At 40.2% G+C, this 13,354-nt stretch overlaps 1 protein-coding gene across 10 annotated transcripts in view; it reads left to right on the top strand.

Moving 5' to 3' along the window:
• Positions 1-13,354, top strand: part of Rbms3 (RNA binding motif single stranded interacting protein 3) — a 1,336,321-nt gene that overhangs the window by 1,194,938 nt on the left and 128,029 nt on the right. For all 10 annotated transcript variants that reach the window (XM_037208204.1, XM_037208207.1, XM_037208205.1 and 7 more), the window contains one exon: positions 386-492. In XM_037208204.1, coding sequence (XP_037064099.1) covers positions 386-492 — 107 coding nt within the window. The remainder of the gene's footprint in view (positions 1-385; positions 493-13,354) is intronic.

Below are 13,354 nucleotides of genomic sequence, written 5' to 3'. Positions count from 1 at the left end.
CTGATTTCTAACAATTTCTCAAAATCGAATTCTGTAGTTTGCATAGTGAAAATATAGCTACCTTGAGGGGGAGATAATCAGCCCCGAGTGCTGAGGATGCGTGTGTTTCTTGATACACTAGAAGTCTCTTGTCTTGGAGACATGTGGACGTTCTACTTCAAGCGTTTCTCCAGGAGTATAGATTACAACCTCTTGAGGTCGCCCATGCTTTTCGGAGGCCCAGCAATGGCTAGCACACCAGGCAGTGAGGCTGAGAGGAAAGCGGCCAGAACTAGATGTTCCTTTTGAACACATTCTTAACAAAGGCCCACTCTGAGCCCAACTGGAATAATTACTTATTTGTATGGAACGTCTACTGATGTGGTTTTCTTTCTTTTCTTTCCAGCCCCCAGTGAGCCTTTACTGTGCAAATTCGCTGATGGAGGACAAAAGAAGAGGCAGAATCAGAGCAAGTACACCCAGAATGGGAGGCCATGGCCCAGAGAAGGAGAGGTGAGTTCTGAGAGCTGCTCAGAAACTGGGCAGCAGCCCTCCCTCAGGAAGGTGCCAAAGCAGACTTCTGGCACCATGAAAAAAAATGGGTATCATGTATGCCCACGTGTGTACAGAATTTACATGTAGTTGAGGAGACATCAGGTGTCCTGCTCTGTCACTCTCCATCTTATCCCTTGAGACACAGTCTCTCAAGGACCCAGGAGCCTGTGTCAACCAGCGGTTCCTAGCAGTCCTCTTGTCTCCACACACTTCCAACCGTGAATGTGAGAATTGTAGGCATATGTGGCCATGGCGAGTGCTGGGGATTCAAACTCAGGCCTCCCCGTGGGTGTACAGCAAGCACTCTTACCCACTCAGCATCTCCTGACCAGTGACTTCGTCTTAGCCATCCATATCTCCTCCTCATATTAACTGACAGTGAGCTGTGGCTGTACACCTGCTGGTCCTTGGGAATCAGTGCTCTTGGTTATTTATTTTTGTAAAATGACAATGAAAAGGGTCCTGGGCTTTTGTGGTGTTTTTTTTTTTTTTTTCATTCTTGAGGAAATGGGATAGAGATGTTTGAATGACTGAATAAATGACATTTTGTGCCAAAGCCATAATTTCAATAGGGGGCTTTAGTACTTCTATTCCAAGCCCCTCATTTGTCCATTTGTCATTTAAGAGGCATCATAATCATGTGCCATCGTATACTGTGAATATCAAGAGAGCTGTTTCAAGAAAGAAAGGAAGCTGGGAGATTTCTCAGCAAATGCTTTAGCCATTTTCCATTTTCTGTGGCTGTTTTGAGTGTTTCCAGAAGAGTCTGAAAACACCTCTTAAATTGCATAGCTGTCGTCAAGTGCTATATAATGTATATCATTACAGTAAGAAGTAAATAAAATAAAATAATCATTGAGTATTGGGAGCCAATGGAAAAATGCAAGAGTGTTCATCTTCTCCGTGTTAGAAAGGAAGCTGAGATGATGTTTTGATGGGAAGCGGGGGATGACCGATGTGTCCCGGACAGAGTTTAATGCATCAGCAGGCAGTCTCACAGCTCCAGCATCATTACGTTTGGCCCGTATAAAGCATCCATAGTCTAAAAAGACTCATTTGACCTTAAAATTTGATGAGGTAAAATGCTTGCTAATTAGGGATATCTTTGTACTAAATATATACATAAGAAAACTTGGCTCTAATTACAAACTTCATTTCCTGTAGAAAGAATCCATGATACTTTCTTCAGGCCACAAAGGGCAGTTACAGGAAGCTCACATATTTTGGTATCAGTGCAAAAACAACAAAAACAAACCAACCCACACAGATACAGAGCTCATACAGAAAGAAACAGAGATTGTTAATTCTGGAGCCAAATATAAGTGAGTATGGCCTAGGGACATTGACTCTGATTCCCTCACTGTCCAGGCTCCTATGTAACAACAGCTTCCCAGGGCTCTTATAGCATAACATTTGAAGATACAAATGATGGCCTTTTTAAAATACATTGCGGGGAACATGAGGTGGGTAAGATGGAGCAAGGCCAGGAGTCTTTGCTGTATGTCTGAGATGCTGTCTCATGGCATACTCAGGCTTTGATTCAGGGGAATCTAGAGGCTCTGTTTATACATTCCAGAAAGATTTTTACCTGAATGAAGGGGCTAAATAAAACCCAAATTAACTTGACCTTTGGCCTACCACATTCCATCTCTCCTTAGTCAAGCCTGGGCTCCCTACCCCCAGAAACTTCAGTTCATCAGAAATTAAATGAAAAAATATAAAAAAAATAATAAGAGCTATCAAGTACTACTTTATAGAGAAGTAGAACTTTTGGAACAGTACCCTATAGGTAGGACAGTGTGAGGACACTGTAGTGCCAAACATATGACCCAAAGCCCCTTAGAATGTGTTTTTAGTGTTTGAGTTTTAAGGTCTATAGACTTTTTTTTTCAATGAAACTATGAAAACTAGGAGACCATAATAAATATATCTATAACAATAAAAATATATTCCAAATTGAATAGACATGTTGCAAATACATGGCAGCTTGTGAGATGTGCTTATGTTGACTTCAAGGGTGAGTACATTAATCTGATTATTACCTTAGACACACCCAAAACAGTGATGGGGACTAGGGAGATGCTTATCAGTTGCATTCTTGCCATCCTATTGTGAGGATCAGAGCTCAGGTGCTCAGTTCCACATGAAAAATGCCAGGTGGCATGGTGGCCCACCTGTAATGCTAGACCCAGAATATATACCTAGGGATCCCTAGAAACAACTAGCTAAGGAGACTAGGCATCTCCATGAGCTTTGAGCATCACTGAGCAACCCCATCTCAAGGAATATGGTGGAAGAAATTGGGGATGATTCCCAGTGTCAACCTCAGACATCCGTGTGGGTATCCACGGCATAGATGTACAAAGTTGCAAACACACATGCGCATGTGCACACACGCACACCCCCACACACCACATAAAAATAACAATAGTGGATCACCTAGTTTAGTATTCTCTAATTCTATTTCTATTCTTCTTTTCGTTATATTTGCTAGAGCACAGTTCACAATAAGCCCTGTAAAACAACATTTAAGTTAACTCATATACCTATAAATTCTAATAACATATTGCTGACTTAAAGACATAGGCTTTTATTGTTTTCTTTTTCATATTTAACACTTCCAGATTGATTATCCTCATAAAAAAAAGTAACATTTTCAAAGTAAGTTCACATACATCTGTTAGTCACCTGTGATACTACATGCCTTCTCTGCTTCAGGTCAATGATCACACTGACTGCATATATAAAAAGCAAAAAAGTGAAGATTCTGGGTTGAAATATCAGGGAAGAATATTGGCTATTTTTCTCTTTATTCAGTTTCAAGATTAAAAGATGTGACTTTCTTCCAAGCCTTATCTAATGGGTGATGTGTCGGTTCATTCCCTGTGGCTGTGACAAAATGCTTGACAGCAGAGCCTTCAAAGAAGGGCTCAGTCTGGTCACATTTCAAGACTACAGTCCATCGTCGTGGGAGGGAAGGCAGCGGGAGCATGGGGCCGCTGGTCACAGCGAGTCTGCAGTCTGGCTGCAGAGAGAGCTGAGAGATGAATGCTGGTGCTCGGCTTGCTTTCATGATAGGCCTGCCCACCTCAGCCCAGTCAAGACACTCCCTTATTGTGCCCAGAGGTTTGTCTCCCAGGTAATTCTGAATCCTGTAAAGCTGCCATCACTATCAAGCGCTAGGGTTGGTTTCATCTCCATTGACCATCACATTAAAGCTGGTATCACAGATTTTTAAGGGGATCCTTTATACACTTATTTTTGTTGTCTTTTTCATAGTCTATAAAACAATGATACACCTCACAATCACTGTTAAGGTGGTGCTGCTTCAGGGTGGTACCCACCTGTAATTGTTGTACCTCAGAAGCTGATGAGGGGGGTCATGAGCTTGAGCTATATCCTGTCTCAAATATAGCAAAAACAGAGTCAGATGTGATTACCCTTCCAGAAGTAACTGAAGAAGAAAGGGTTCTTGCTCATGATTATCTGACCTGAATTGGGCGCCTTTCAACTTTGGCCTCTACTACTCTATAATATTTCCTTCTACTGTAAGTGTATTTCCGATTTATCATACCAAGTCCAGAATATAACTCTAAATCACTCAGGATTAAGGAATGGACAAAAATGGGGGAGGGACATTTTAATTGTGATCCCATGCTGGTGTTCTGGCAGGGAAAGGGGCATGTCTCTCCCAACCCCCCCCCCCCCCCCCACCCCCGCCTCCTTTGGCTGTTAAACTACATTGCTTCTAATTTGAAAAGTTAGAGTAGGAGGCCAAGCTTGAACCTCAAAGGCAACAGCCAAAGGCGTCTATTCTGTGCCCATTGAAGGAGTTGACCTGCTGTAAGAGGAGCTATTCTGGGCCCAGAGTCCTGGAGAACTTAAATCAAGTATTCAATAACTCCTAGCCATCTTCCTCTTTTGTGACTGTGGATTTAAGAAATGTATCGTGTGTATTCATTGTTCATAGCACTGTTATATATGGACATCTTCATGCCAGTATATGTTGTACATAGAGTGCTTCCTCCACCCCTTTCCCTGACTGTCACCTACCCACAGATGGGGGCTACCTAAGGTAGAATGCCCAAAGCTAGAGAGATGACTCAATGGATAAAGTATTTGCCATGTGTCAGCATCAGGACCAAAGTTCAGATCCCTCACACACACACACCTATAAACTGGGTAGGTGTGGTGGTCACCTATAACCCCAGTGCTGCAGAGAGGGGAAGTGAAGGGGGATCTGGCTTAGCCAGAGTAGTAGAAGCATGAAGTTCCAGGCTCAGTGTGAGATCCTGCCTCAGTAAATCAAAGAAGAAAGCTATCAAGGAACTCAACAGAAATCCACCTCTGGCCTCTATGTACACACATATATATGTACCCACACAAATGAAAATACATATACGTGTACAACACACACACACAAAGATAGAATGCATATCTATTTTTCTAAGGCATGGACTCAGAAAAAGGAAACAAGTAATAACAACAACAAAATTAATAAACCTGTGTCTGTAACAGAGAATAGAAACAGTAGCTGATAGCCCAAGTCCAGCTGAGTTAAAGTACTGGAAATGAGCATTACATCCCCCAACTAAATCTATATAACTTTCTAGTCTTCGTTCCATGGTTTTCTGTAAACTACAAGGTAGACTACAGGCACAGTGGGGAGGAAACTGGACATGCCCTGCTGCAGTTCAGCCACCCTGCAAATGAGATTCTTTTTCTGTGCTGATTTCAGTTCCCCAGTTTCTTCCAGAAGGTAGGAAAACCAGAGGGCTGGTGACAACAGAGAAAAGAAAATACCCATTTCTCCCCACTCTTGAAAGTTAAGAAAAACTGATAAAGCAGAAATTTTTTCTGCTTGATGTTGCAAGCATTTTAGAGTTAAGCTAAACATGGAAATTGATAGGCTAATTAAAACTTCATTATTTAAAGCTTTTTTCTTTGGGGCAACATTTTGATAGTTAATTAGCACACATTGGTGGAATGCATTTATTTATAAAACTGTAAGACTGGGAACTGTGCACATAGAAGTGGACATGGATAATCAGGACTTTCAAATGTAAATGTATGCTAGTAGCCATGATTTTACATAATGAAAACCACAGGGGGCATTTTAAGTTATTATCTGATCTTGCAAGAGATGCCTAGAATGCCAAATGGCTAAGAGATTGGGACCCTTCACTAATCTACAGTTCTTTCTTCTTGTCATTTCAATTTTCTTACTTCAAATTTTTTTCATACATTACATTTTGAGCATGTTTTCATCTCCCCAACCCCTCTTAGATTATCCTCACCTCCCTACCTACCCAACTTCATGTACATTTTATGCTTTCACAAACCTTGCTAATGTTTAGCATAGTTGAAGTCAGCTATAACATCCAACCTACTACAACACTTTCAGTACTTTTTTTGTCTTAAATATATGGAGAAAATCTGATTCATCTAAAGGACATTCTGAAGTTCTGGAAGGATATACAGAACCCACAGGAACCACTGTCTTTGACAAGCTTACTACTGGCTCTGGGCTGACATCCAAACTCCTACAGTCGAGAAGGACTATGGAGCCTCTTAAATAATTGAAATGAATCATATTTCTTGGTAAATCGTCACAGCTGCTTCCTTATTGGTGAAAACCACTTCATGGTCAGCCCTAGAGCTTCCTCTATAACCTCCCACAACGGAGAGAGAACTGAGTATTAGCACTCATAGTAGGAGTTTCCCAGGAACCCCCTCTGGGGTTTATGTTTCTGTGGGCCAGTGTTTGTAATACATTTGTGCCAAAATGTTTTTTAATCCAGTTTTTTTTAAGATTTATTTATTTATTACGTATAGTGTTCTGCCTACATGTTTGCCTACACACTAGAAGAGGGCACCAGAACTCTTATAGATGGTTGTGAGCCACCATGTGGTTGTTGGGAATTGAACTCAGAACTTCTGGAAGAGCAGTCAGTGCCCTTAACCTCTGAGCCATCTCTCCAGCCCCTGCCAAAATGTTTTTTATGTCATTATCAGCTAAAGGGTACTGTCCTGCTAGCACTGCTATGAATGTCACCATCCCTGGGACATGCATTGCCCAGAGTGAAGGCCATATTCTCATGGCTAACTGCAAGGAGAACACTGCTCATCTTAATCTCCATGGTGTTTCTCCAGATGGTCTGGAACCAGGAATGCTTCAGATTAGTTCAAAAAGATGTCAGGAACATGAGGTACATACTACTGCTTACTTCCATGTTCCCAAAGAATTCACTTCTAGTGACTACCGTAACCAAGTTAGAAACTGAACTCTATCCCAGCTAGCAAGAATGGCTGGCTAAAAAGAAAAGAAATAGATGACAAGATCAAAATCTGCTTGATGGCAACCTAGTACTTCAGTGAAGATAATTACACACTGAAATATTAACTACCAACACCACCACCTCACATGGGCACACACACACAGACTCATGAAATACATGTATTTACAGCTTGGAGTCAGATACTTTGTAAAGATGATTGGACCAAATAAAAAGATGGGTAAGTTTCCACTACTCTGTGAGAGACACTCATATTTTAAATTTTCTTTATGTTTTATAATTATGAATGGCTTTTGGGGTTTTATATTTATATTTAAATATAAGTAAGTGCTTATTTAAATTAAAGAATATGATACTCTCTCACTAGATATTTACACTTGACTCTGTCACTAAATCGTCCAGATAGCATCACTATTATTAATATTATTTCTTACTGACTCAAAACACTAATATTTTATAAGATATTCCTAAGCTTGAGGGTAATGGAATCAGCAGATACCCTTAGTAATGGTCCTATTGGAATTTACTTCCAAAAAGATCTCATTTTGGTCATAGACACAAATAAGAGGCACAATAACTAATAAGAAGTAATTAAAGCATGCACTCAGATGTTTAGTGAAAAAAGTCAAGATTTTATTACAAAAGAAAACCAATAAAGTGACATTTCTTGTTTTTATCATCTTCATAATTCTCTGACAGAGACAATTTAAAAGCAATCAACAAAGAAAGACGATATTTTCCCTGTAGCTGATGCTCTGAAGAAACTTTTTCTTATTATGGAAATACCTAGAACAATGATCTTCACAGTTTGGATACAAAAGTGAGCTGATGGAAATAATATTATTAATAATCAACTCTCAGACTCCAGGAATAATTACATTATATTGAATAGAAAATCAAATTATATTTTGGGGAGATTCAATGTAGTAATATTAAAGTTTGGAATTCCTAAACTATTCCCACTTAAAGAATAAGTTTTCAGTAAGTTACTGTTAGATTGGTTTTTTTCCTTCTATTTTTGAGATTATAATATACTTACATCATTTCCCTCTTCCTTTTCTTCCCTCCAAACTCTCCCATATTCCCCTCCTGGATCCCATTCAAATTCATGCTATCTTTTTCATTAATTGTTCTTATATGCATGTATGTATATCTATATACATATACATCCCTAACTAATACCTGCTCAGTCTGTATGTTAACTGGTGTGTATGTTTACAGAGCCGACCAGACCATTTAGTATTGGATAACTAATTGCTGTGTTCTTGGGAAGACTACTTCTCCCACTCTGAGCATTCCTTGGTTGCCTGTGTTATTTGCATAGGGTTAGACACTGCCCCCTGACCCTCACCCCCATTCCTGTCCACATCGCCATGTCTATTGTCCTTGTTGAGCTCCTATTTAGGCAGTCATGTTGGCAAGACTTTATGGGTGCAGCTTCTGACATTCCTAGGTGACATAATCTCAGAGCAAAGTCCCCAGTCCTCTGGCTCTTGCAGTCCTTCCACCCTGTTTCTCCCACTGGGACTCCTGAGCATGAGTTCAGGAGTTGCATGAGTTTCTCTGTAGATGTGTCTGTTGGGACTGGGCTCCACAGTTCTGTATTTTGATTGGTTGTGGTTGTCTGTATTCGTCTCTGTCCTTGCACTGAGAGGTTTCCTTGATGAGAGGTGAGGACTATACTTATCTTTGAATACAAGGACAGTTATTCAGAATGTAGTTAGGGATTTTACTGGTTTGATAAAGTGGTGGTTTTAAGTTCTTCTCCAAGATCAATTACTTCTCTAGCTCTGGTAGTTGGCTAGGTCTCCTGCACCGGTCACAGTTTCCTTCTTATTGAGCAGATCTCAAGTCCAATTAGAGAGCTATCGGTTACTGTGCTACCACTGCACACTGAGGGTTATCCTGCCAAGCTGGTCTTTCTCGTGGTTATAGGAATCGTAGCTGAGGAGGACTGTGGGTTGCCCTTTCCTTTGGAAGCCTGCAAGGCACTTTCTAGTACCACGAGAGCTAGTCCTCAGGAAGGAGGCTTGCAAGTCAGTTTTAGCTCAGGGTATATCTGAAGTGCATACTGTCTTCAGCAACAGGGATTTACCTGCCACATCTGGGGGGCAACTAAAGGTAATAGCAATACCCTGTAATGTTTAGGAGTTGCTTGGACAGTCCTGCCTAACAACTAAAATAAAAAAGGCTTCTCATGCTTAGAATCGGAGTTTTCATTAGGTGGTCTATGATTCTTAGAGGTAGCATTGTCAGCCCAGACAAGAAAATTGCATTTAAATTACATATGTATATTTATACATAGACTTCCATGTATTGTGGGCTTTTATCTTTTAGGTAGATAGCTAATAATATCACTTTCAGGCATCCTTACTTGAAGATATTTAAGTTCAATGTATTTTTACTAGCCCAAGATATAGGCCTGTGAATACAATGAATATATATGAATTCATACCTTAGCTTCATTCGCACGCACGCACGCACGCACGCACGCACGCACGTGCGCGTGCACACACACGTTCACACACAAAGCTTAGGGTTTTTATTTTACCATTGTCAGCTTTAAGCAAAGTAGTTTGTTATGACCCAGAACCCTGTATTATGTTGTTTGTCTTTGGTGATGGTTGAGAATGTCCTCTGAGCTCCAGTTCTGTGACTCTGTTTATTTAAAGCTAGTTTTAACAAGATTTCTCTTCCTTGCCAGTAAGTGGAGGAAGATCTGCACAGGCTGTGTAGCGATCTGCATACTATTTTAGAATATAAGGCCAGGGCAATTTTGATGAACTTAATTCCAAATACCCAGTCTCAAGACACTGAGTCATCACTCACTCTAAATCCAGTTATGATTGAGAAAAACTATCCTTTTAGATTTCAATGAAGGTCAGCAGCCATACCAATTACACAAGGCTACATCATATATTCAGATTTACAATGAATCATCTTTCTCTTTGAGCTACACATTGTAGTTTGGCTGGTTTGTGTTTGTTTTCTGTTTTGAACAAAGGTGAATACAGGCAAAGGTGACATCATGGTGATCCGTTTCAGCCCCTTCTCTGTCACTGTCTTCCTCTGTTGTTATTCATTCCCTCAGTGGGAGCTACTTCACTGGGTAGATGCAGAACGCAGGCACATGACTGTGTTAGTGTGCATACTCATAGCAAGAAACCACTCTAATGGTTTCTAAGTGGTTTCCATGCTTGTGTTCATACTTTCTCAGTAGGATGTCTTTGCATAAAAATGTCCTTTTAAAAGAAGGCCAGGCCTTGTGGTACAGCCTCATCCTCAAAGCTGCTGCAAATACATGGCCACTGAGCCCAAGGAAAGTTTCAAAATGAGACCTTGTCTCAAAATAAAGCGTAAAATAGGGCTGGGGATGCAGATGAATTGGGGAGCACTTGCCTAGAATGTATGAAGCAGTGGGCTCCATTATCAGCTACAGGTTAAAACAGGAGTCACTTGACAGTTGGTCTCTGGATAGCTCAGCACTTAAGAGCACTTGGTCTGTGTGTTTGTGTGCATGTGTATGTGTATACATGTGTATACATACATGCAGACATGCATGAGTTCAATGCAGGTACCCACAGAGGCTATGAGAAGGGGTAGGATCCCTTGGATCTGGAGTGATTGTGAACTGTCTTATATGTTGCTAGAAAGAAAACCTGGGTTCTCTGCAGGAGCAACAAGAGTATTTAGTCTTGAATATACAAGGAACTCAAGGTCAGCCCAGGACACATGAGACCGTGTCTCCAAAAGAAAAATGGTATACAATACACACAAATTGAGTGACATTAAAAAAAGAATCAAAGAATTGTATGCAATTAGGCTCAAATCTATAAAACTGAGACCAAAGTAAAAAAACAAAGACCAAACAGTAATAAAAATAACCAGAGTGGCAGTCACAGATCATTGTTCACAGCTGTTCCTAAATATTAACCATTTGTTTGTTCGAGTGTATCATGGAGACATTGATTCACACTCATTTACAACCAAAGTTTTTTTCACAATTGGAAAGCTCCATGTTGTCCTTTTCAGAAGAGGCCTTTCTGGCCCAAGTTCTGAGTCTCCCTGGGGAACAGGGTTTGCTGAGCTTTGTGTGTGACTACTCTGTGAAGTTTCCATCCTTCTCTGAGGTGGGTAGAGTAATAATCCCTTGCAAATGTTATAGTCCGAAGAGTGTCACCCTCTGTGGTCCTCTTGTTCATAATGTTCCTGGCACTTTTAAGTGAAGGAGATAGGTTCCAGAGTTTAAGTCATAAGTTGCATGGCTTCTGAGCTGAGACACAGCTCCTGGCATGCTCCCCGAGTCCATCAGCACCATGCTTCTCTCTCACGGGATTGTGATGGCTAGTGGTGCATGTTCATCACTAGAGGCAGCACAGGAGACCAGATGACCAGGAATGCCTGGCTAGCTGCAGTATCACAGACTATGGCTGTGTTTTAGCTTTGTGATACTATCACATAGCCCAGGTCTGCTGAGAGCCAGCTCTGCTGTACACACACACACACACACACACACACACACACACACACACACACACTGAATACTTCTAAAAATAATGTTTACTTTTTTAAATGATAGAAATAAAATCTGCTGCCAATATAATGGTGTTATAAACTTTTTATTTATGATATGAAGTATATTAAAAACTAGAAATTAATGTATTTTATGTTTGTCCCACATTACACTAAGATTTTAGTAAGATTGCACTCCAAATCATAAATCATTACTTAACACTGAAATATTAGATGTTGGTAAGGTTTTTGGCTGATTCATTTCCTTTGAAGGTCATATAATCATTAAAGTCACAGGCTGTCAGAGGGGAAGAGGACTCAGAGGGAAAAGTTGAAAAAATAAAAATAAAAACAAACCACTGCTACAAACCTTGAAAAAGACTGAGGACTGTTGAAAAATGACAAATTGCATAACTCATATTTTAGAAGAAAAAGGAGATGGATTATTAACTGACTTATTTTGCATATAATGAGAAAGTAAAATTAATATCCAAAGTCCTTCTGGGTTGGGTGAGATGGTTCAGTAGACAAAAGTACTTTCCTCCAAGCCTGGTGACATGACTTTACATTCTCAGGACCCACTGGAAGGACAGAAGCAGTAAGATCAGAAGTTCAAGGTCATCCCTGGCTATATGGAAATTTCAAGACCAATCTGAACTAAGCAAAAGCCTATCTCAAAAAAAAAAAAAAGAATAACAACAACAATAATACTACCTTGGGGCTCAAGATATGGCTCAGCAGTTTAGAGGGCTTGCTATTCTTGCAGAGGAGTCGAGAGTGGTTCCTAGGAATCATGTCAGGTGGCTCACAAGTTCCTGTAACTCCAGCTCATCTGACACCCTCTTCTGGCCTCCATAGGCACCTGTGTTCATGTGCACATACTCATTCACACATAGACATACACACATACACATGAATTAAAAAAAAACTCTAAGAATAACAACAACAAAATTGTCTTTAGCTAGAACATAAAGCCACTGTACAAGTACTACTATAAATGAAAATCTCTTGAGCAGACACTGGAAGAACCTGACTCCACATTTTTGCTCTTAGGAGCACCTATTCAGTCTTTGCAAGCTCCATGTTTGCAGTGATTTAAGACACATAACTGGTAAATAACAAGAATCCACTTGATCCTGTTTTGTGACTTTGCTGTTGAACATAAACTAGCATGTTTAAGGTTTTGCCCCTCCCATTAACTAAGACCATAATGCTGCCACATACACCCAATTATGGTACAATGTGTCAGCATTGCCCTTATTTGAAAACTATTTCACAGTTAATTATCAGTCATCATGGGTTTAAAGAGGATGGTAGATTTGCACTTTTTACCCAACAAGCTCAAGACTTCCTAAAGAGCATGAACACAGTTTTAATTCTGCTCCACTAATGTCTTGAGTCTCAGAGTGACCGGTTTGCTCAAAATTAAAGACTACCGAACATGTGATCCAATGTCATTTTTAACATGCCTTAGAAAAATTCTTTAATAATGAATTATTTCTTCTATTTACAATATTCTCATCTCCATATGAGGAGAAAGCTACTGATTTACACCATTGGGAAATAATTCAAGATACACTGATATGGAAAGTACTAATTTTCAACAGCACACAGATGGTTCTAGATGGAAGCAACAATCCACATGAAACCTGGAGAGAAAGCAGCTTATACATGGGGACAGAATGTTTTTCTGGGGGTTTTGAACATGTTTGACTATCCCTAATGACTACCAGTCTGACCCTGTGGTTTCTGCTTTGAGACATCAGCAGCAGCAAAGAACACAAAACACAGCTCAACACTGAGCATCTCCCTGCCATCAACTACATGTGCTGTGGTCCTGAAGTTGCTCAGCCTCTTGTCTCCATCCTTCTCATCAAATGTGAGAAGAATCTGACCATGAGCCCAGGAAGACACCATTTCTGTTATTAACCAGATGGTCTGTAATTTACTTCAATAGCCCTGAATCTTAAAAAAAAAATCTTTCAGAAAAGAGGCTTCCCTGAAGTACTGAA

This window comes from Peromyscus leucopus, chromosome 7 (assembly GCF_004664715.2).
Source record: "Peromyscus leucopus breed LL Stock chromosome 7, UCI_PerLeu_2.1, whole genome shotgun sequence".
Taxonomy (NCBI): domain Eukaryota; kingdom Metazoa; phylum Chordata; class Mammalia; order Rodentia; family Cricetidae; genus Peromyscus; species Peromyscus leucopus.
Note: the sequence above shows the minus strand (reverse complement) of the source record. Positions and strands in the feature narration are given on the sequence as shown.